Genomic DNA, 23,238 nt, shown 5'->3' with positions numbered 1-23,238 from the left:
GTTTTTGGCACTGATATTTTCCCTGTAGTAAACTATTAGTTGTATATTGTGACTATACAATATTCTTTTTAAATAGGCTTGTTTATTATTTTCAATACTTACAAGTTTCTTACAACTGTTGTTTCAGAAAGGAAACAACACAGTAACAGAACTGGGAGCTTTTTCCATTTTGTTTCCTTTAAAATTTACAGTTGCTTTAGACAAAAATGTATGTATGTTTTGCTAATTTCTGATTTGTCAATGATAAAACAATATCCCATGTAAATTGCAGAAGCTGACAAATTAATTTTTGTGTTTGTATATCAGGCAAATAAATAAATCTTACAGTTTAATTATTTTTCAACCTTGCACATGAGAATGTGATTAGACGGACTACAACTGACACTGATTATCTGAGACGGGATGTTATTAAATCCCTTTGGGGAGCTTTTGAAAGACCCACCACATTTAGAGCAGAGAGCTTTTCTCTGCATTAGCTCATTTATGGAGCAATTACACGGGACTTACTACCAAAAAGATGTCAGGAAAAACACTGAGCAAACAGCTAAAGTGGAATTCACACCCCTCCCCTCTCTGTCAAAACATCTCACAACCTCATAGCCTTAAAATATCTTGTCAAGATTATCTATAGCAAAGCTATTTGCTATATATCAGTAAAAGGTATGAGATAGGTTAGATTAAGACTACATGGAAGAGAGCTGGTAATCAATCTGAAGACAGCAGAGATTTCTCCCTGCTCAAATGGCTTCTTTGCTCCAAAAGCCCCAATTTAATTAATTTTGTGGGCTTGAAAAGCCCAATGTTTTCATTTCTTCCACCTCAGAATTTGCAAATTTTATTTCATTAGAAAACTACTATGGAGGGTTTCTCAGTGAAGTGCAGAGAAATATGCAAAATGCACTGGTTTGAAAAATCTCCACTGGTTCTGGAAAAACCTGTGGCTGAATTCACTGGTTTTTTTCAAAATTAAGATTTCAAAGATGTGATTTTTAGGAGCAGTTTACAATTTTGTACCTAAAAATGTGCAGATACAAAGTGGAGAGCCAGGTAGAGACCATTTTCAAATCTGTATTCCTGCAATGGACTGTTTTCCTGACACCCATAGTTGAGAATGAAAATACATAGTGAAGTACCACAGAACTGGTATGTATTAAATAAGTACACCCCTATTGATTATGAGATTTGCAGTTTGAGAACATCAGAAAAGCTGCAAGAGATATATAATCCAAAGTAATACTGACAGTTCACTGAAGAACTGACAATACTGAGGTATTACAGATTGCAGAGATTTATTCTCACCTCCACTTTGATTTAAAAGCTAATATTGTTGTAAATTCATGTGATGACAACACCTAAACCTCGGGCCATCTCATTTTCTCTGCTGTCCCTGTGTATCTTCACATACTTAATCCAAGTCCAGTACAGAAGAAGTTAAAAGATACTTAAATGTTTCTTCTTTATTCAATGAACAACTCAGTGGGACAACTAGAGTAACATGCTGGAATTCACTTAGTGCTTTTCCTCAGAGTGCCTTAAAGAGCATCATCTTGCTGCCGATAGTTCTTGACATGAAGCCGATCCCAGGGTGGACTTACAACAGTGGCAGGAGACTCAGCAGAGTTCTCCTTTCCCATAAACACTGAGATTCTCTGCTACTCTCCGTAGCACAGTTATTGCTCCTGAAATGCGTTCTGTATGTAAAGATGTGTTCACGGTCCAGAAGGTCCCTACTTTGCAGTACCCACTAGTAATTGGTGGTGAATACTGGAAGGTAGGATTTTCTGCATGTGTAGTGATCACTGACCACAGGGAAAGCTTAGGCAAAAATTCTGGTTCATAAATATGACTATGCTTGAGTGAGGAAAAACTGATCTTTTATTGAGTTTATCCTTCAAGGCCTGTTCTGTTGCATTTCTGATATTGCAAAGGAACACAGCAATACTGTATGAGGTATTCTGCATGGCCAAATACTGTAGTCCTTACTCAGATTTTACTCAGGAAAAACCACCTTTGACTTGAGTGAGAATTTGCTTGACTAAGGACTGAACAGAGTGTTTTGAATCTTACCAGCATTGCTTGATGCTAATGTTGGGCAACATTTCTCATTGCTAATTTGCCTGCCTCGTTGGCCTTCTCCTGGGCTCTGGATCTGCTTTTGCTGTGTGTCATTCATAGCTTATATTGCTAGTTCAGATTGCTTCTCTTTGTGCTTTTCATTTCCAGCAAATATTTTGCAGCTATTGTTCTGCTGCTGGTAGATGTGCATGGAACCTGGTATGTGGAACTTGAACCTCAGCCCAGATTTAATTAACAGCGTTAAACATGTTGTCACTACGGTGCTCAGAAGGAATTTTGCTGACCCTCTTTCAATGAAGCATAAATTTGTTTTATCTGATGTTTTTACAATGCAAAAATATAAGGGCTTGATTCACAAATCTTAAGACCAAATGTTTCTCCAGTAAAATAGATGGAGTAGCACCCATTTACAACCACCATAAGGTCAATTATAAATGTTTATTCTGACCTACAGTAGTCATAGAAGAAAATCACTAAATGTGTGTGCTGTAATATCACCTTGTTTTGTAGTTTTAATACTGCTTTAAAGTAAGATATCCTGAACAATAATTAGTACCAAATTGTGCCATAGCCTACTAATATGCAGCAAATCTAGCTAGGTTATCACTCGTATGTCTGATGAGCCATACCTAGCCATGGTTTATCCTCTATTCATGCTGCAGGGTACGAAATTCCTGGGTGCCAACCTGCCTATGGCAACCTAGAATTCTCCAGGGCAGGCTCGCAAAATCTTCACCTACTCTCTGGGACAGGTAACTAATAAGTGATGTTTTGTGAAGTTATGCTTTCTTTCTAACTTTCTGATGTTTGTAAAAATGTTTCATTTCTTCACGTCAGTCTGTAGTCTCCCATCGTTCAGTTGCGCTATGTTTTCTGAACTAGGGGAATAACAGCAGATCTGTTTATTATAGTACGCTTGATGCTTGTCTCAGCCAAGCCTGTAATAATTGTTATTAACGTGTATAAAAACTGAAAGTTGTTTAAGAAGCTGCAAAATCCACAGCTACCTACTACCAGTTAATATTTTTTTCTGATGGAGTAGTTCTTATAATACAGATGCATTGCATTTCATTGTTGATGCCACAGTTATCTGGGCAGTTCACCCACCTTTCTTATATCGCTGGTATGTATTTATTCTCTCTCCTTTATCAGGTTTACATTAATCTTCGGTCTCCTGAAGTAAGGATTTTTTCAATGATATAGGTACAGAGATGTTGAAAGGATGGAGGAGTTATGACTGACTCTAGATTACATTCCTATGCAGCACATAGTATAAGTTTAAGTAATGACTCATTTTTCCATATTTTGCTTAGATTCTCTTCTACTTTTCTCCTGAATATACTCTTTGTTCTTTGTTGCTTGACTTTATTTCAAGTAGCAGGTGTGTAGAAGAAATGTCGTTCACTGATCCTATAGTTTTCAATGATATATGAAATATTGAAATATATTTCAAAGTAAGAAATTAATTAAATAAAAAAATAAAGACAGGCTAAGCTTTAGATTGCCTTCTTGCAGTCTATTGATTTTCTTTGAATAATATGTGACAATTTTCATCTTAAGAGTGCTGCTAGTGTAGGAAAGACGTAAGTGAGATTCTTTTGGTATTTTTTGGCACAGCCTACACTCTGTGGAGTGAAAAAACCAACAATCTTGGAAAAGTGGTTTGAATTCCTGTTTTTCAGTCCCCTGGGGCTCTGCACATGCACTCTACTCTTACCTGGATTTAGATGAGCCTGATACAAGAATAGCTTTGCTCTGCTGCTTGTCCTTGTTAAAACCACGAGATGACCAGTGAAGCGAAATATAATCAGGGCATATAAGACTGTTTTTCAAAATGTTTGACCCTGATTCCAATTTGATTGAGTATTTGGAAGTCTTTTAAAATTGGAACAAATTCACACAGCCACAGTGTGATCACTGAGTTTGATCTTATGTGGTGTTTTTAAATGGATGCCCGTGGGGAAGTTCAGAGTCTTGGGATGACAATTAGCAGCCTTTCTGTAGGGCTCTCTAAAAAAAATGATCTCTTTTCCTACCATCACTGTCCACTTGTAGCTCTTACTTTCAAAAGAAAATAACCTTACTTTTATGGAGGACAATACCACACTTTATCTCCAAGTTTACCAAAGCTTAAAATGCCACATCCAGGCTTTTAGCTCAGGCTATTTAGCCATTTCATAAAAAAAATAAACAGCCATTGAAAGAGTATTTTCATTTCCCTCCCTGTTTTTTAAAAAGCTCACAAGGATCTAAATTTTTAGGGAGAGTTTAGTATTTCCTGAGAACATGCTTGTTTCTTTCCTGTTGATTAATTGAAATCTTAATCACACTGTTTCAACATATCTAGACTTTAAAATCTGGAAACTTGCTTTCCAATTATATTGAAAAACATCAGCTTGCTGAAGGAACTAAAAAAAAATAATTTGTTTGTGAAAATGAAAGATAGTGAGTATGACAACTGTCAGCACTTACAAAATGAGGATAGATTCTATTTTATCCAGCCTGATGCACCTTAACCTTTAAAAAAACTAATGAGAAAGCAAAAAAATTTCAGCAAGAGAGTTAAAAAAACCAAGTCTCAATTCACCCAGAATGCTAAAGTAGTTCAGTTATAAGGCAAAAAAAATGTGGCCTGTGTTTAGGTAATCCACATCTCAGGGCACAAGAGGAATTTTTTGGGAAAGCCTGTAGTAATGAAGCTGCTTCCTCACTCTGCATGGTTCTTTGGGGTGGTACGTCTGCAGGGCAGGTGGAAGCAGAGGGCTCCTGGGTCCCCTCTGAAGAAGCACGTTATACATTGCTTTTCACATGAATAGTGCAAGCATCTTTTCAGATTAATACCTGCTGCCTAGTTTGGTCCCTCCGCACTTGCAGAAAACTCCTTCATTTACTGGCTCACTCCAAAAACTACAGAAGAGCTAATGCCAAGGTGCTGGACTGCTAACAGGAGTCTGGAGGAATGCAGTCCTGTTCCCTCTCCTTCTCCATACACCCACAAAGAAGGCAACAAAACAGTCTTTCTTACACTGAAAAGACAGTTCAGCTGAGGGAGCAGGATAAAATAGACTTGACTGAACTAATAAATCGTGACATTAGGTTGGGGCAAAGGTTCTAGGAAATGACAGCACAACATGCTGAGCGGTGAGGAACTTGCTAGAGGTGAACTCATTTATACTCTTGCAGAGTAGAAGACTTCTCAGTTAACAAGTCCTAAAATACCGTGCTGCAGTGTATGAAACAAGGTGGGGCTCGAAATAATTAGCCAAAGATGACAGATGGCAATTCCATTCTCTTTTTTTCCTTCTCTTCTTTTGCTGTGATATCAAGTTGATCAAAGAGCTGAGAATCATTCGTTATTGTAGAAAAACTAAAAATATCTTGAAATATTCAGGCAAAATAAGTTCATTCAGATAACAGCCAGTAGCTCTCATTGTTCCTGTTCAACACCTTATACATGAGTCTGTGTGTAGTAATAATTTCCCTCAGAATCTGAATTACATGTGCACAGCTGAGAATTCGGGTGTGTCCAGGCTAAGGAGTATTATTTAATCAATTTATTAATTTATTTAATTTGTTTGCTTGTCCAATGATCTATTCTACTGCCAGAAAACCTTCCAAAAAGTCCCTAGAGCTCACCTCTGTGGCATGTTGCTTTAGTAACGTCATACAGCTGTGTGTGATGGGGGAACTGAATGATAAAGAACAGAGACTGCAGTAGAACTGACCACACCAATGGCTACTGAAAGTGTCTGAGGGGTCCATGCTGTGTCTCACTCTAAGCAACAGCAGCATTATCTCCTATACTCTTTAATAATAATATCTGGCAACCATTGGCATTTTTTTAAAGGCAAGCACCTATGGATTCAAGTTAGAGATACAACAGGAGCTTCTGTCTTGTAGGACTCCTGTCACAAAAGAGGATCAGAATGCAACTGTGACCAGATATAATTAAAAAGAAAATTCAGTAATTTACTCAAAGAAGGTAATATACACTGCTTATAAAGGAAAAAAGCAGTGGCATCTGCAGTTCCTCCTCCGCCCCAGTCCCAGTCCCAGTCCCAGTCCCAGTAGTAATTCTGTCTGACTAGTCCTGGAGCCAAAAAAGTATACTTAATTTTTTCAACTGCTTAGCATAACCTTTCTGATGGGAAGTGTTAAGCCAGCCCACCAAAATGAGTCCCTTGAGCCAGACAAAGATGAATTTCAAATCAGAGGAAAGAGAAAATGATTGGGAAAGGAAGGAAATAGCTAAGGTGAGAACCCAGGTTATAGCCTCTGTCCATCAAACTGTGTCTGGATGCTTTATACCAAATGAAACAGAAACAAAATCCTTTCCCTACTACTAAAGCACATTTCTATAGTAGTCTCCTACCGCACCTCCAACCTCAGTCCTTTAATAGGAAGAGTAAGATAAATTTCAGCTTGCTTCTGGGCAGTGGGTTTCACCCATTCTCATTGCATGTCCTATTACAAATATACAGAACAATTCAGGAGGAACCACATTCTTGTTCCAGCACAGCTTGATCCAGATGAATCAGGAAGGTAAACAGACAAAAGCAGAAGTGAGAAAGGTTTAATAACACAATTAAAATATAACTTTATAAGCTTGTGAGCTGATGTGGCAGGCTGCTTTCAGTAATTTCCAGAGGGAGTGCTTATCCCTGACTACAAACCAAAGCAATCTAGAAGCTGACTACTCAAAGCTGTAAGGAGAGCTGCTGCAACCAAAGGCAGCTTCCTCAATCACCTGGAGAGCTCTCTTTGGCTTCCGAATCATAAATTGAAGTCTACCTCTAATTTGGCTACCTCAATTTCTCAATACCTCACCCTTTCTTTTTTCTCCTTTCTCATCACTGCTTTGTAGTCTGGATTCCCTAGTGAGATGCAGTGCAGACTGCTAGGACTCTGCCAGACATTAAAAAGCAGGCAATGTCTGTTCAACAACTTCAAATCACTTTCTGTGTGAGGCAGCCACCCCGATAGCCTTTGTTACAGCAAGAAGTATTTGTTGCAGTCAGTCTTTTCTGCTGCTTTTCTTATCCTTTCGTACCCTGCAACTTTACATTGTAACTCACCATTTCTTCTAGCCAAATGTTTTATGCGAATATATCGGCCTCTGGAAAGCCAGAAAATAACAGCTCTTACAGAGATGAACCTTCTTCCAGAGTCATGTCAAGAGCAGAGTCTGGGCAGCAAGCAGTGTGAAGACCCCTTCATCCCCAGGAATGGTCAGGGTCGTGATGTCTCTGCTCTCTTGGACAAATGCTGGCTGAAGTTTGCCATGCCAGAATTTAACTCCCTTCTCTCCCAGCTTCACCAGCTGACTCATTTCAGATGTGGTCCAGAGCACTAAGCAACATTTGGACAATGCAGACAATTTGGAGCAGGGCATGAACATGAGCGGAGTCCTCCATTATCATGAGAAAATAAACATACTCTTTCTACCTCTAGAGAATGAGTCAGAAAACATGTATTCCTCCTTGAATTGCATGCTTTTTTTTCTTCTCTTACAACCTTATTTTCAACCTCTTCATCCCTTCATTTTCTAGCAACACAGAAACACAAATTGAACAGGGGCAGTCTTTACATAAACTTCTGTGGGATCCCTTACTGAACCTAACGGTTTGCATTTAAGCCGCTGACTCTAAGAGTCTACCTGCTGGAGCTGAAATCAGTCGATCCCCACAGACTTTAGGGAGAGCCTAACAGAGGCACTAGGAGGCAGCTTGGAAGAAGGCAGAGATCATAACAGCTTCTTCTGCTTCCGCTGTTTCACTCTGCTTTAGTCATCTTTGAATTTGGGCACAAGGCTCCTGCTTTTTCGTTGTGCACTGCATTCATTTCTCACATACAGCCAGCCTGACTACATGCAGGTATTTAACCTCAAAAGTGTCTCATAAGCAAAAGTGGTCATCTCGTTCATAGGAAACAGAAACATATTGTGAAGACTCCAGATTCAAATCAAATTAGCAGAAGTATTAAATCAGTCCTCAGAGAGCTGGCTCAGCTCTTCAGCCTCCGTGCAGCCCGGTACCAAGCACAGTGCTGGGCTAGCCAGCACAGCTGCTCACAGTGGATGGTGCACATCCCAGTTTGTAAGTCTACGTCCTTCTCTCTCCATGACCTGCTCTGCCCCCTTGATTTCTTAGTGCTCTGCACAATAATGTGCTCCCTAGATGCAGGTCTGTATTTTCACTGTTCATTTTCATTTGCCCTCTGCAGTTGTCAGCACACTGGGGGAATCACAATTGCCTACCGAAGAAACTTCATTTAAAATAATCAAAACACCTTTAGTGTCTATTTCTGAAAGCTGTGATTTTATTAATAGTATTTCTATTCGATCCATTCAGAGCCTTAGGTTATGGATAGTACCTTTAAATAAAGGACAATTTGTACATCTTTATTATGAGCATATTTCAAAAATCTTACCATCTTCCACCGACAATAATGGTATTCACTTAAGACAACTCAGTGCTGACAGCTGATCCTCTAAGGGTTTTTTGCATGTCAACATGTAACTGAATTTTCATATCTTAATCGCCTCATATTATGGTTAATATTGAATGCTCGTGTTGGATAGATGTATCTGTGGACTTCTTGTTATAGAAGTCACCCCTTCTGCAATGAAAGACTGTCAGGTCAATATAACCAAAACGTAATTCAGTTTTAGTTTTAAGAGAGATCTCTCTTTTCTACCTCTTACAAATAAGCCCAGCACAGTTTAGATACATTTATTATATAATATCTCTTGCCTGGTCTGAATTTTTAATTGTGCAAATTATGCAACAGCCAGATACTCACATCCTAGGTGAAGAAAAGCTACCTTCCAAAATTCAGTGATACTTCTGTTTTAAGGTAGCTGTATCAGCTCTCCAAGAGAGATCTCTCTTTTCTACCTCTTACAAATAAGCCCAGCACAGTTTAGATACATTTATTATATAATATCTCTTGCCTGGTCTGAATTTTTAATTGTGCAAATTATGCAACAGCCAGATACTCACATCCTAGGTGAAGAAAAGCTACCTTCCAAAATTCAGTGATACTTCTGTTTTAAGGTAGCTGTATCAGCTCTCCAGGTGCTGTGAATAGGCTATAATGCTAAGGATCTATCCCACAGCACTTAGGACTTCAACTGCTAAACATCTTTTTTTTTTCTCCACCTCCCTTCCAAATGATTCTCTTTAATGTTTCTGATAAAGCATCCCTCTTCTCTGGTTTAAATTCTGCCAGAATGCCTGGAACCTAAGAAAAGGACTCTGTTACTTGATTTATGTGTCCATCAGTCATTTGGAAACTATCTGAGCTCCGGATTTGGATCACCCACACATTTGTTCTGAAACATATGTACAGGCCTTCCCTCTCACAATCCAAACTCAGCTTCAGGTTGTTTATTTTGAAAATAAGTACTGGAAAGAAAATTCAAACGGTTTAATACTTGCAAAAAAAAAACCTCCAAAAGCTATCTATATATGTGTGTGTATATGTGTGTGTGTATATATATCTATAGGAAGGAAAGATCTGCATGCAATATGCAGGCAAACTGTTCATACTCCGAAGTTTCAAATATTTAACAAACTTCTTTGAAAGTAATGGAGAAATTTGGTGGATGTGCTGTAGTGAAAAAAACCCTGACAGACCTTGCTGAAAATTTGCAAAAAAATAGGTGAGCTGAACAAAGTGTGTGTAAGCCTGAATTTATAAGAAAATACCTATTGTAGAACTTGGATACACATTTGCCAAGGCATTTGTTTGGGTACAAATGAAGCTGCTGAATAAAGAGCACAAGAGCATTGGGATTTGCAGACTGGGCTCTGGGTCTGAGCTGCAGCAACGTAATCTATTTGCCCAATAAAACTAATTGCAAGTCTGTAGTTGGATTCTCAGAACCTGGATCTAGACTTTGTAATTTGATCCCATCCCCCTCCTAATCAGATGGAGCAAGCACAAGTTTAGCCACAAAAACTGCAGACAAGGGAGATAATTTTTGCATTACCCTTTTGAAATGGTGACCCTGAGCATGTAACACATAATCAAAACTTGATTAACATAGAAATCCAATTACTGCTTTATTAAAGATCTTTCATTAATCTAGAAAACACTTGTAAAATGCTTGGACTTCATTTCCCAACAACTACAAATCTGAAAACATTGTTGGGGGGTCAGATTCAATGACACAACTACCATCTCAAAGCTATTCCTCCTAGGCCAGGCTTTGGGTGCCTTTCTTGCAGCATGTCCACCCTGGGCAGCATGCAGATCTAGCATGACCCATGCCAGAGCCGTGCCCCGTGACCAGCAGCAGAGCTGTGCTGGAATAAAAGGTCCTGGGTAATCCAGACCACCAGCCATGGATCAGCAGGAGCTGCAGAAGCCAAAATTCCCTGGTAGCCCCAAGATTAAGTTGGCAATGCAGTCCAGCTCCATTGAGTAGCAATGCAGTGGCACGGAGGACCTGTTGGCATCTCTACTAGCTGCGAACGTCCCCAGAGCTCTCTGTCCGCAGCTTGCTGCTCCCTGGGGTGTGAGCTACATGTCAGGAAGAGGTCCCCCAGGGCCTTGCCTCCTGCCTGGCTGACTGCCCTTGTCTCTGTGATGATAGACTCCATTCAAAGATCAGAAGCAAAACTAGGAATGTGGCTGTTTTCTCTCCTGGAGCCAAACAGGCCATCTCTTTGCAGAGGTCCACAGCAGCCTCACACTGTTGGGAAAATGCTTCTGGAAAAGCAAGTGCACAAACCTGGCCCCAGGCTCTCTGGCTGCCCACAACATCACCGCTCCTGGCTGTCTGTCATCAGTGGTCTAAGTCGGCACGGCATGGCTGGGCTCACGAGTGTCCCTTGGCCTTTCCCAGAGACCTTCTCCTGCTCTTTAGACTCCTTCACAACAAGCACCTCTGCAGGGCTGACCATTTTTTACTTTTCCCTAGATAAAAACCCACAGGGTGGAAGAAGAAAAGGTGCTTTTTGAAATTCTGTTCCAGAATATATTTTTTAAATTTCTGTCATTCTCCCAAATTCCTGATCCTATGAAGCCCTTTTTTAGAATGTGACACATCGCAGACATGAAACAGATCTGAGAAACACTTTCAAAGCACTTAGTGGTTCTTTTTTGTGGGCCTCCACGCCATCTAAGCAAACAAGAAAGGGAATACTATTACCTCATCTCATACGCACAGTACTGACTCAGGAAGAGGGGGAGTTATCTGATGAGATGCAGTTGTCTACGTCTGAGCTACTTAACTAGATTCCCTTTGTAATTAACGGAAATGGGTACTTCCAGATTTGCATCACCTGATCTAAAAGTAGGCTTCTAAAATAGGTCAGATTAATCTCATCCTGATAGTGCCTGCTGTCACAACTGACTAAGAATGGGAGCCACAGCAGACCAGCAGTATTGACATTTGCTTCTGGTCAGGTCAATCTTGCCTTAACTCACTCGACCCGTGTAACACCAGGCACATTTGGCAAAGCCAGGTACAAGACTCAGAGCCCCAAACCCCAGACCAGGTTAGTTCCTACTTACATGTTCCTTCTCCCAAGGCAGGATGTTTACCCACAAAATGCAATTAGTTTGACTTAGGCTTTCACAGCTGCATTAAAACTTCTGTTTCACTGCCCAGAAATGAGAACCTTCGATATGTTTTTTCAGTATGTTTGACATGGGCATCTATCTTGCCTTCATTTTGCATTCCTTTCACTGATAATTTCCCTCCTAACATCATTAATCATATTTTGTTTTACTCACTCCTAGAGCTGTGTGAAGGAATGTAATCAGTCCATTTAGGGAGAATTTCAATAGTTCAAAAAATGGGTTTGCTCTGATTTTAAACAACATTGCAGAACCATCTACAAAGCAAAGCCCTGGGGTGGCAGGCAGATGTGAAAGTACTGCCGAAGCAGTTTGACCAGCCAGGTGGAAACGTGGGGTTTCCAGGACGCTCCACCAGTGGGGCAGCCCCGTAGATGTTGACTCTCAGGGAGTCAACAGCTCAGGGAGCAACAGCTCAGAGAGCACCCTCTTTGTGGGCTGTCCGAGGGTAACAAGCTCTAGAAATCATCTGGCCTCCAGGCAGCTGAACAGGCCCAACTTTGCACGCCAGCGCTACTCTGTCATCAGGCCATCTGCCAGGCAGATGAGCTGGCAGAAGATCAGACAGGTACAATGAAAACCTGCTTATTTTCTAGCACACCTTCCTCAGAATAGAGCCGTCGCCACACGGAATCTTAGCTTTGCCTGAAATGCTCTGGTGGAAATATGTTCACCTGGAGCTTCTCCAGCCAGCGCTACAGATGAATCCTGACTGACGGCTGCAGGCTGAGATAGGCACACGTTGTCTGTCTCCATTCTGCTCATTGACCTGCGTACCCTTCCCTGGGGCTGAAGCTATGCAGAGTGGCACCGATTATCAGCTTAATGTACAGGCTGGTGGGGACATCTAGAAAAAAAAAATATCCATTTTGACCACTCATCAGCCTTTGTGGACAGAAGTCTATTGGATAGGGAGAGGTGACACCAGGAATGCAAACATCTCTTTGCTTCAAATCTCGTGCACGCTGGGATGGCAAAATTTTAAGGCTGGGAAAGTACCAGGAGTATTTGGTGGTACTTGAAATTGCCTGCACAGCCTTCTCATCTTTCTCCTGTGAAATAGACCTCTTTTCACTAAATGTAGAGCCTGAGTAGTGCTAACTCCCACCTGGTAATATCTCCCCTGAACGGCCTCTGAATTGTTGCTGAGGATCAACTCCAGCAACAGGATACAACAGTGAGGCTTGGCGTGTCTCTGTAGGAGCACTGCCTAGGGGAAGAGGGCTCCAAATTCCCTGGCAAGCGGCAACTCCGGAATTCAAACCTGGCAATTACTGGCAGCATTACAATGTTTGTGGGCACAAATTTCTGTGCCAATATATGTTTTCATATCTATTTTACATTTTCAGTGAGTATAAACAGAGCTAATTGGTGAATATAATACTTTGGAAAGTCTGAAGACCTTTTTTAATAATCTTTAAAGTAGCTTCCCTTGAGAGGTTTTCTTTCACTAGTCTAAATATTTAATATTGTACTTACTGTCCTTGTTTTTAGAGAAATACTGTAATGAAGCAAAATGGGTAATGACTTGCAAACCACTGGTTGTCACAGGAGCAGGACTTTGGAGTTCATTAGAAGAAATAGAGAACCACTCATGCAAAAGGTCCTACTCCACAGGATTTTTAATCCTGTCCTGTAATTTCTCACTCCTCCCAGCTGTCAGTTTCAGGAAGTCCATGGAATATAGGATTGGTGTTTTCTAAGACATAGCACTACCAGATTTCCCAAGACTATTTTTTATTTGCAAATAAGTCCTCTCCTTTCTCCTGGCTGTACTTTTTCCATTGAATTATTTTCTTAGTCTTTAAACTAAACAACTAATACACACACACACACATATATATAAAAATAAATATATGTGCTGAATACATATATATTTTTATTATATATATAATACAGAACAATAAGGGATGACTAGCCATAGAAGATAAATTATGAATTAAAATATATTGATTTACCAGCATTAAAAAGTTCGTGCAGTGAACTTTTCTAATTAGCTGGTATGTGACAAGCAGAAACAAAATGCAGCTAGTTTGTGGAGTTTGTTGTTTCGGAGAAAAGGGAAAATGCTAAATGGTTGACTTCATGACTTTTGACATTTTATTTTTTCCCTCTTTTCAACCCTGTCTAAATTACCACTACCAAATTTGCAGGGGTACACAACAAAATTAAGCACTCCTTATGAAAATCCCAGACTTCTAGGACAAAAAACACAACACAGCATAAGGAAAGAGAATTCAGGCATGGCATTATGTGATACCACTGGAAGCTAACAGTAAGGGGAAGGTTTTCAGAGAAAGAACATCTGTTTCATGAGAAATGAAAAAAAAAAAAAAAGCGCTCATAAAATACCTTAGATTTGTATAAAACAAAAATTGAGCCTCTGATCTTGCTATTAGAGATACTGAATTTGACACATTGCATGTTCTTCTTCATTCTACTGTTTCTCTCACTTGCCTTGCCTTTGCTTCTTAGGTGTTTGTTCATACATAACTGAAAGCAAGAGAAAACAACAGGCTTTACTTTAAACCAGTAATGTATCTAGATAGGGCTCAATTCATGCAGAAATCAAAGCCATCCTGGGAATCCTGGGAAATCTGCTCACAGTGTTACAGCTGTTAGTACCCATTCAGTGGTTTCAGTCCCAGATTCAGGAAAATTTCCCTGTTTGTGCCAATCATAAGCATAAGTTTCATTGTGTCATTGCTTAAAGTTAGCTATCTTTTCAGAACTTGCTTGGCTCAAGAAGGATATTAAAGCAAATGGTTAAGTGCTTTCCCCATTGGGGTCTTGTCTTTTTTTCCTTTTTCTTTTTTTCTATAAAAGTGGCTATAAGTTTCCTGCCATTCAGCGTATTCTTATCAACGTGATTTCTTTGTTTCTAAAATTTTTACCTTTCTCTCGAATAACTCGTATTTTAATAATGATTCACTGTTATGTACCTACTACTACATTTTAAATAATCCCATCATAAACCAGGTGTTATTGTTCCTGTCTAAAAATAATGTCCTCTTAAAAACAGCCAGCTGGTTTTGTGTGTATCAGATGAATCAAAGTACACACTGAGCAGGGGTTCTGCTAGGTTTGGGAGGGTTTCAGAATGCCACCCCATCTTTCCAGCTTGGGTGGAAATGAATAGAGCTTTTTGAGAATTATGGTTTGCTGAATGAGAATAACTTTGATCTTTGAAGTTGCCTAACTTATGCCTTAACCACTGGGTTTTTTTTCTTATTTTTTACAAAGTTACAACTATGTTTTACTACCCAAAGCATTATATGGAAGAGTGGATGTATGCAGACTGTTTCAGTAAAGCTCATTAGAATAGGCTTGATTTTAATGAAATGAATAATCCCGTTCTGAAAGCAAAGAATTCAAGAATACAAACGTTTCAAAGTGAACTTCAAGGGAAAAAAAGGCTGAGCCTGAAGTTAAGTTTATCCTTCAAAACTTTGCTGAACTGGGACCCTAGCACAGGCTTCAGGCTGCCAAAACCTGCCAAACTGTCCAGACCTGAATCCTAAAGCACATTCTGGCGTCTCAGACCAGCACTGCCTTCCACTGGAGGATCAAGATTTACCCAGAACTCACATTTTGAACCCCAAATTTCCCCACATAGGCAGGTCTAGGCACACAGGTGTATGCAGAAGCAACTTCATTTGCGCAGTCAGGTGCTTTGCTGCTACCTAATCTTCACACAACTGAGACCCAAAGCAAGAAGGTACCTACATGAGGAAGCAGAAAACAAAGGTATTGGAGGCCATTAACTTTGCTCTTTTTCCTCTTTTATTAAGCAGTCTCCAGCTATTACTGACTTAAACATCCCTGGCATTCCCATTATATTTGTACCCCTACAGCCCCTCTTCCTCCCAGAGGTCAAACTCTGCCTGTGGCCAAAACTCCCTAGTGCAGCAGGATGTTGTAACCCCCCCGATCTGACTTAGCTTGCATTAACTGCACTTGCCCAGCATAGAGCAGCAGCCTGGACGTTTTTATCCAAAACCATACCTGGAGGACCTACTGTCTACTTTTTGTACAAATCCTAGTGATTAGATTTTTAGAGCAGCAGAAGACTTAAGATCAAAACTCTTTTCACTCTAAACAGTTTTGACACTGTAACTCCCACTTCACAGAAGAAAATCCAAGTTGCCAGGCTACAGGAAGGAAAACTGACCACTTTTCTTTCCCAAGATGAGCAGATGAGTAGCAAGAACAACAGGCCAGAAGCAGAGCAAGTGAAAGGCAGTATGATGTGGTAACATCATGAATGACGACATGCAGAAATGAGCAGCATGGGTTCAGATTCTCATTTCCCTAGATAATTTGGGGGTTTTATTCACCAAGTGAAATATAAAAACTAAATGATTGCATTAACTGGAGCTGCGTTAAATGTCTGAATTAGGATATGTTATTTTAAGAGAATATAACTACAAGTGGTAATCTAAGTATAACTGTGACCACACAATATGTGTAATTGAATTGTTTGCAAAACATTAGACAGTTTCCTAGCTCTAAGCTGCATGGATCAAGTAAGCAGCAATTGTAAAACTTTTGCATTGCCTTACTGAAGCTCCTATCGCAGCTTGTAGAGGAGAAGGCAGTCACACTGAAGACAGCTCAGATAAGTGTTTCTTGAAGAATGGCATGTTGTTCCCAACTCTCTTGTCTAATTAAAGACCCAAAACATTATTCTTCTGAAGCTGATGGCAGTAGTCACTTGACATCAAAGGCAATCAAGATTTGCCATTCTTTTATGAAGAATTATTTTTATCATATGATTAAAAATAAGCAAGGCAATTCACAATGCATCACGTGGTAGCACTTTTGTCTCTAGGTGATGGCAGACTCCGGTTCTGTAGTGCCTCAGAGGTCCCACCTGAAACCAAGAGATCAGCTCAATACTGAGGTTGCAGTATCTGAACCAAGTTACAGTCACCTCCAGAGATATCAGCTCTGACTGGAACCCCATCCTGCTGTGCAACTGGCAAACATGCTAGAAGACTGGGGAGCTTAGAAACTAAACAGGCAAGGATAAAAGATCTCCATTGTGCAGATAAGAACTGAGGCAACTGCAGACTGGCTCACCTGAAGCCACAGAGTCGAGCTCCGGTAAAGCAAGGGAAGGATCCCTAGGTTCATCGCTGCAAATCCAGAGGGACTATTTGGGTGCAGATGGCACTTTGACCTTCATGATAAAAATTTCGCTTGGATGTCCTGGCTTCATGCTATCTTATTTCATCTCTAAAATAAAAAGAAAACAATAAAGTGAAAAACCTCCTCTTTCCAAATTCTGTGCCTAGTGCTTTGTTTTGTCAAAGAGTGTAACTGAAGCTAGCTTACAAGCAGGGCACAAGTTCTTTATTAGTGAAAGAACTGTGAAAAATTAGGGGTGACACCTGAGTCTGGGAAGTCTTTTCTCCCAAATGAGTGGGAAAAGGGGGAAAGAGCCATAACTTTAAAATTACTATAATATTAATTGATGACCATGCTCCAGATGAAATGCTGAACGATAACATCTCTAGAAGCTCTATGGCCCAGGGATTGGGGTGGAAATTGAATCAAATAAGACAATTTTTTTTCTCCACAAAACATATTATAACTTGGATTATTGGCAAGGAAATATTTTTGCACAGTTTATTTAGAGTTGCTGCTCTATTGATATGTGCTACTTCAGTCATGGTATTTTAAGATAACTCAGTATTTTAAGATAACTCTAAATGAAAGGTCCTGTGTGAAACCAAACTCTAGACTGTATTTTGTATTTTAATGAGGACTCTTTCACAAAATATTCCATTATGGCTAATGAGATATTAGCAATGAATACGCTAGAAAGGACAGATGGGAAGATAGTCAACTGTCTAAATCAGAAGATTTTCAAAGTGCAGTAAACAACTTATTAAGCACACTTCTCTGGCTTAATGCCAACCTATACTGTATGGAATTGGTCAAAGAGTGGATCATGAAAAGCTTTTGAGGAGCAGCTAAATTCTACAGCTGTGGTCTTTGTTTTTCTAGTACTTTGCAAGAACAGAAGGGGGAATTACGAAAGCGTCTATCCTACACTACCCATAAGCTGGAAATGCTTGAAACGGAATTTGATTCTACACGTCAGTATCTTGAAATAGAACTGAGACGTGCTCAGGAGGAACTTGAAAAAGTAACTGAAAAACTGAGAAGGTTAGTAACTAACTTTTTGAAATAAACAGTTATTAGGAATTTACAAGTGGCTGTGTTAAAGACATATGTAAGTAAAAATACAGGCATATAGTCTCAAACAGACATCATTTATTATTTGTTGATTACACATTGTGTTTTCACATTGAATATATACATTTCACTTATCTGAATATACATTACATACAACAGTTATTTACATGTGATATGTAAGATGTTCCTGTATTGAAAGTAAACATGCAAATAGAAATATATGGACATAGGTACATATATGACATCATTTATGTGTAAACATACATGTGGGTTAGTGCCATGTTGTGTTACAAATACAAAGGTTATAGACATACTACATATATATAGTTACACAGTATATATACAGATAGATTTTTTTAATGCATTTGGCTGCATATTTTCTGTTGTTACTCTCCATTGCACTGTTACAAGAGAACAGCATTTGGCCCTTCATCACTCAAAGCTGAGACTATGTTCAATTCAAATACTGTTGTGACATTTCACATTATGCTATAGCAAATCATTTGCTTTTTAGTCCCAAGTAGAATGGAATGATACTGAAAACCTATCATTTAAAATTGTTGAAGCTGTGGTACAGTGCTATTGCAAATCAGGGGCCCAGTTAATGTTAATGACAAATTATAATAAGCATGCACTCCTGGCATTCCTGGCACTGATTAAAATGGTCTGTAATCTAGCTTTAAATTTATCAGTGATTCTTAATATCCATTTTTTCATTTGTTTGCAAAACTTCTGAACCTACAATTATCCATTTATGCTGGAATGTATTTGCATTTCTTGTGAGGACTTTCCTAAACTGATGTAGATAATTGAACTGTTTGATTTAGTTCATTGGATGAATCAAAATGAAATTCAGAACAAATCATTCCAGGGCTATACCCAAAGAAAGATTTTTCATTTTTTGCAGAAGGCAAAAACCAAACCGAAACAAAGCCAGAAACCACCAACAAACTGAGTCAACCAAACCATTTTATGCAAATTTTAAACAGAAAGAGGCTGTAAGACCTCAGATTAGGAAACATCCTAGTGTGGTCTTATAACTTAAATGCTCTCCTAAGTGGGGAGGCTTCTTAAAACAAGGCCAAAATAAGCAGATGTCATGATGATCTTGAAATCTACACACATCTATCAACAGCAGTCTGAAGATTCTCCATATTGTTTTCTTGCCAACAATATTTTTCCTATCACTTCACTTAGAGCAGAGCTATTGAAAGTAACTTCACTCTTGACGTAGTTTTGTTCCAATATATTTCAGCTTTAAGGACAGGGAACGCTGGTACTCTTTTCTCCTGAAACATTATTTCAGGCACGGCTGCCATAAATCCTGCATCATATTTAGAAGAAGGGCTGACCATCCCACTTCTGTTAAAACAAAGGGGCTTCCTAGTCAGTATGAAGCCTCTTATCAACTTCATTGGGCACTGATGAGTTAAGCACCCTTCAAAACTTAGACCAGAAAGTCTGGTTTTTGCTCATGGCAAAGTCTAGTACTCATACCAAACATCAAATTAGTAGAACTGACTTTCCAATATTCTAATGGAATATTGTACCATATTATGAAGAAAACATATTAAAAATTATGTTTCAGGCAGGTGATTACTCCCCTGAAGACATATCATATTGGAAGCCCAAATTATTTTACGAGGTGAGCTTTAAAAATGTTTCTATTGAGAATAGCGAGGCATACCGCAAGTTGAACAACTAGATTTCTCAACCTGGAGAGGGATAATGTCTGAAAGAAAACTGTCATCCAAAAGCGTGTCAGCAACATGTCACAGAAGAAAATCAGTGTGAAAAAACCAAGGAACTAGAATTAGTTTCAATAATGTGTCTCTTGCTTTATTCACTGCAGAGGGAGAGAAATTCAACCCCCCTAACAAATAAGCCCTGTGTAACAAGATCCCGCTTGCGTACTAGAGAACATTTCTGTTATTAAACTTCCATTACTGTTAAATGCAGAATTTTTCTGAGAGGCTGAATGGCCATCCTCTTCTACTCCTTTCTGAAAGCCTTTATTGTCTTAATTTATGCAGAATTACCTGTGTTGCTGCTAGGCCTCCCCTCTCTTACCCAAGCAGGGAGGTCATTTACGTGGCTTGATGGTCAAGTTTTCAACCTCTCTACAAACATTTAGAGGGGGCCTTTTTCTTTGGGACCAGTGGGAGCAAGATCAGGGCAGTGCTGAGTGGGTTTGAAAATATTAACTGTAAAGCATAGGTTTGACTTTGAAAAGTGACTGAAAAGAGATTGGGGATTTCATATACCTCACAATGATCCCCTATCTGACATGATCGGCATGGTTTTTATAAGTTAAAATTTAAAAAAGATTCAAATACCAGTCTTAAAACCAAAACTGATCTCCAAAGGTCATGCTGGGTTTCCTGCTTTTGACCCTACTTGGGTAACAACTTGGTGAGGTCCCCATCCTAGCTTTTACCAGACAGTAATTTTAAGACACAAAAAAAAAATCCATACAAGTGTATATTTAGCACTAAGATTAGCCCCCACACGTAATTGTTTCACCAAAAGCAAGACAGTTCACAGACTGAAGGGATGTTCTGAACAGGAATCCTGCAGCTGTATTAGCTCTGGAATAAATGGGGGAAAAACTCTCTTGTTTTCATAAGGAAGTCAGTGTAACTTGTGATAACAGAGAGGGAAAAGGTTTTTTGAACAAGAAGTTAGTATTTTAACAGTCACCCTTCAAAGCTAAACTGCACTCTGGGTGAAATTCTCTTCTTTAGAGAAAGTCAGCCCAAGCCTGTGTTTTACTTTAGAAATATTTCATGGCGTTAAGAGGGCTTGAGACTGAGTGGAAGCAGAGAAACAGAGGCTTTTGCAGACTTTCTCTTTAGTGGTGATCTGTGGCCTTAGAGAGGGATGTGTTGTCTGCTGGGTTAGGGCACAGATATGCAATGTTCAATTTGGTCAGAATACTTTTCATCAGGCCCTAATTTAGTCAAGAATCTAAACATGCATTTAATGCATGCACATATATGCACCTGGAGGCACATGGGTATCACCTAATAATATGAACAACACAAAAAGCTATCAAAAATTATAATAAGTTATTGATTCACAGGAGTTTATTCTTAAAACAGTTTCACAGGGTACTGAAACTGACCTATTCTTCACTTTATTTACAAAGAAGCCAGTTTTACAACATTAAAATGTTTCATACTTCACAAGGTTCAGGCTATCTGGGTGTATTTTTTCTCCAAACAGGGTTAAGTTACCATTTGCATATCTGATTATTTTCAAATTGGAATAATTTTCACTACTCCTCCTTTATTTTACAGTATTGCCCAAAGATTGATTTGATTACCATGTTCCTCTTTTATCCCTTTAACACTTTCTTCCGTATATTTCTGGGTCCATTTCTCTCCTTACCACCCACATTTGCTGACACTTCTTTTGGCACAGTGGATTTCCAATTTGGGTTTTATGCGTACATGTGCATGTGTATGTGCTTGTGTATGTGTGCACGTGTTTGTGCTTATTTTGACTACCTTTGCATAATGTTCTCAATAGAAACACTTTTTGAAGCTCAGCTTCCTACTTACTGTGGATTTTTTGTTTAGATTGGATTTGATTTTACTGGGAAGTGGTCAATTTTTTCAGTGCAAAATGAATGTGTTAGAGAACTAGGGTTTGTGGGCTACTTTCACCTAAACATACAACAGAGGAAAATTTGATGGGCAAAGACAAGAGAAGTTACAAGGAGAGAAGCAGATTGTAATAAGCTCGTGCAAAACCCCTCTACCATCTATGGCATGGAACTGTTGCCAGCCAAGAACAATTATATTAATGGTAACCAATCCTCCAGTCATCCATACCAAGAGAAAAACAGTGTCAACAGAAGCTGAGGAGCAAACCCAGTGAAGCATTGCCACCGTCATAAGCCAGATATCCAAGTAACAATTACTGCTGGTAATTCATGATCTTAAAGATATGGAAAGGAAACCTTCAATGTCTCTCTTGCGCTCTCCACATAGGTCTATACTGCAGAACAGACGGGAGTACAGGGAGGCCTGAGCTAGAAAAGTCCTGAACCAATAATTTTTTCCCCTTTTCTTTCAGGAATTTATGCAGATGCTTTTGAACCCGTGCAAACTTTTAGGAGGTTGCAGGTGCATTGCAGTTTACATTGGTTTTATACCATCTCTATTTGAGCCACAAGCTGCCTAGGTGCAAAGCATGTTTAACCTGTTCTATTTTGCCTTACTAGAGAAAAACTGCAGACCATGACAGACAAGATACTGGAGCACCTCTGGTCTCAGCCAGCAGGCCCTATCTTATTTTTCTAAATCCTTGTCCCCTGCACCATGGCATGCAGCCTTACCAGCAAAATGTAACTATGTTAGTGCTGAGTCGCTCTTTGCAGGCAAAGCCAGTTTAAGCCTCCTTGCTTCCACTGGTTTACCAAGATCATCTCTGCCTTCTCCTTTGCCATGAAAAGCTGGGTACAGGGTACCCTAAGATTTTTCTCTGTTGTGTTGACTCTGGCTAAATAGCTGTGAAAATCCCAAGTATACCTAGAGCTGTACAAATAAATGTCTATACCGAAGCTTAGTAGCAAAAGCTGCATCTAACAGGAGCATGGACAATGCAGAGCTCCGTAAACTTTAGTCAAACCTTTAAGTCACCTGGACATTTACACAATGGCACTGTGAGAACTAGTGAGTAATGACCAAGCTGTAGGTTAGTACACATCTCAGATTTTCAGCCCATTTGAGTCACCACCTTAGCAAACACTCTTTACCACAGATCCTCCTTACAGGGAGTAAATCTCTGCTCAGCAGCTCTGTAAAACGTACACAACACTGAAACTTCCCCCAGGCTCGCAATGCACATTTGAAACATGCCCTGCCCTGAGTCTGGGCTGACCCTTGGTACCCCGGGGAGTTTCACCCGTGGCAATGTCATTATTTACGCCCACAGTGCAGCTCTCCTCGGCACAGACCTCCCCTCCCAGGTCCATGCAGCACATGTTACGGTATTACTGGGAGCCTCAGCAGGAGGTCTGCATGCCTCGCGAGGGGCACCGTGAGCCGCTGGCCTGCCCCCGGATGGAGAATTTTGATCATTTAACTGGAAATAAAATCTCTATGGCAACAGAAGCAGGGAGAGACCTGAACCACCACCTCACTTCACTGCCAGAAAGGGGCAGGCTGGACCCCTCAATTCGCAGCCATGGCATGGTTCGAATGCAGGTCTTAATTCTGATTTCAACAGCCACTCCTAACCATACGATAAGCCAAAGAGACTTCTTTAATCCCAGTCCCTTCCTTATCATCACAGAAACTACACCCAGATCCAGGCTTCTCAGAGGAAGTAGCTTTCTGCTGAATGAATGTGTATTACATCTGA

General features: G+C 39.7%; 1 protein-coding gene across 1 annotated transcript in view; it reads left to right on the top strand.

Annotated features, from left to right (window-relative positions):
- The first annotated feature begins 687 nt into the window (after positions 1-687).
- BEGAIN (brain enriched guanylate kinase associated) overlaps positions 688-23,238 on the top strand; it is a 77,747-nt gene continuing 55,196 nt past the window's right edge. The window contains exons 1-4 of the mRNA XM_019472453.1: positions 688-701; positions 2,224-2,274; positions 2,739-2,828; positions 17,677-17,838. Of these exons, the coding sequence (XP_019327998.1) occupies positions 688-701; positions 2,224-2,274; positions 2,739-2,828; positions 17,677-17,838 (317 nt within the window). The remainder of the gene's footprint in view (positions 702-2,223; positions 2,275-2,738; positions 2,829-17,676; positions 17,839-23,238) is intronic.

The sequence above is a fragment of the Aptenodytes forsteri genome, unplaced genomic scaffold (genome assembly GCF_000699145.1).
Source record: "Aptenodytes forsteri isolate BGI_AS27 unplaced genomic scaffold, ASM69914v1 Scaffold193, whole genome shotgun sequence".
NCBI classification, from domain to species: Eukaryota; Metazoa; Chordata; class Aves; order Sphenisciformes; family Spheniscidae; genus Aptenodytes; species Aptenodytes forsteri.
Note: the sequence above shows the minus strand (reverse complement) of the source record. Positions and strands in the feature narration are given on the sequence as shown.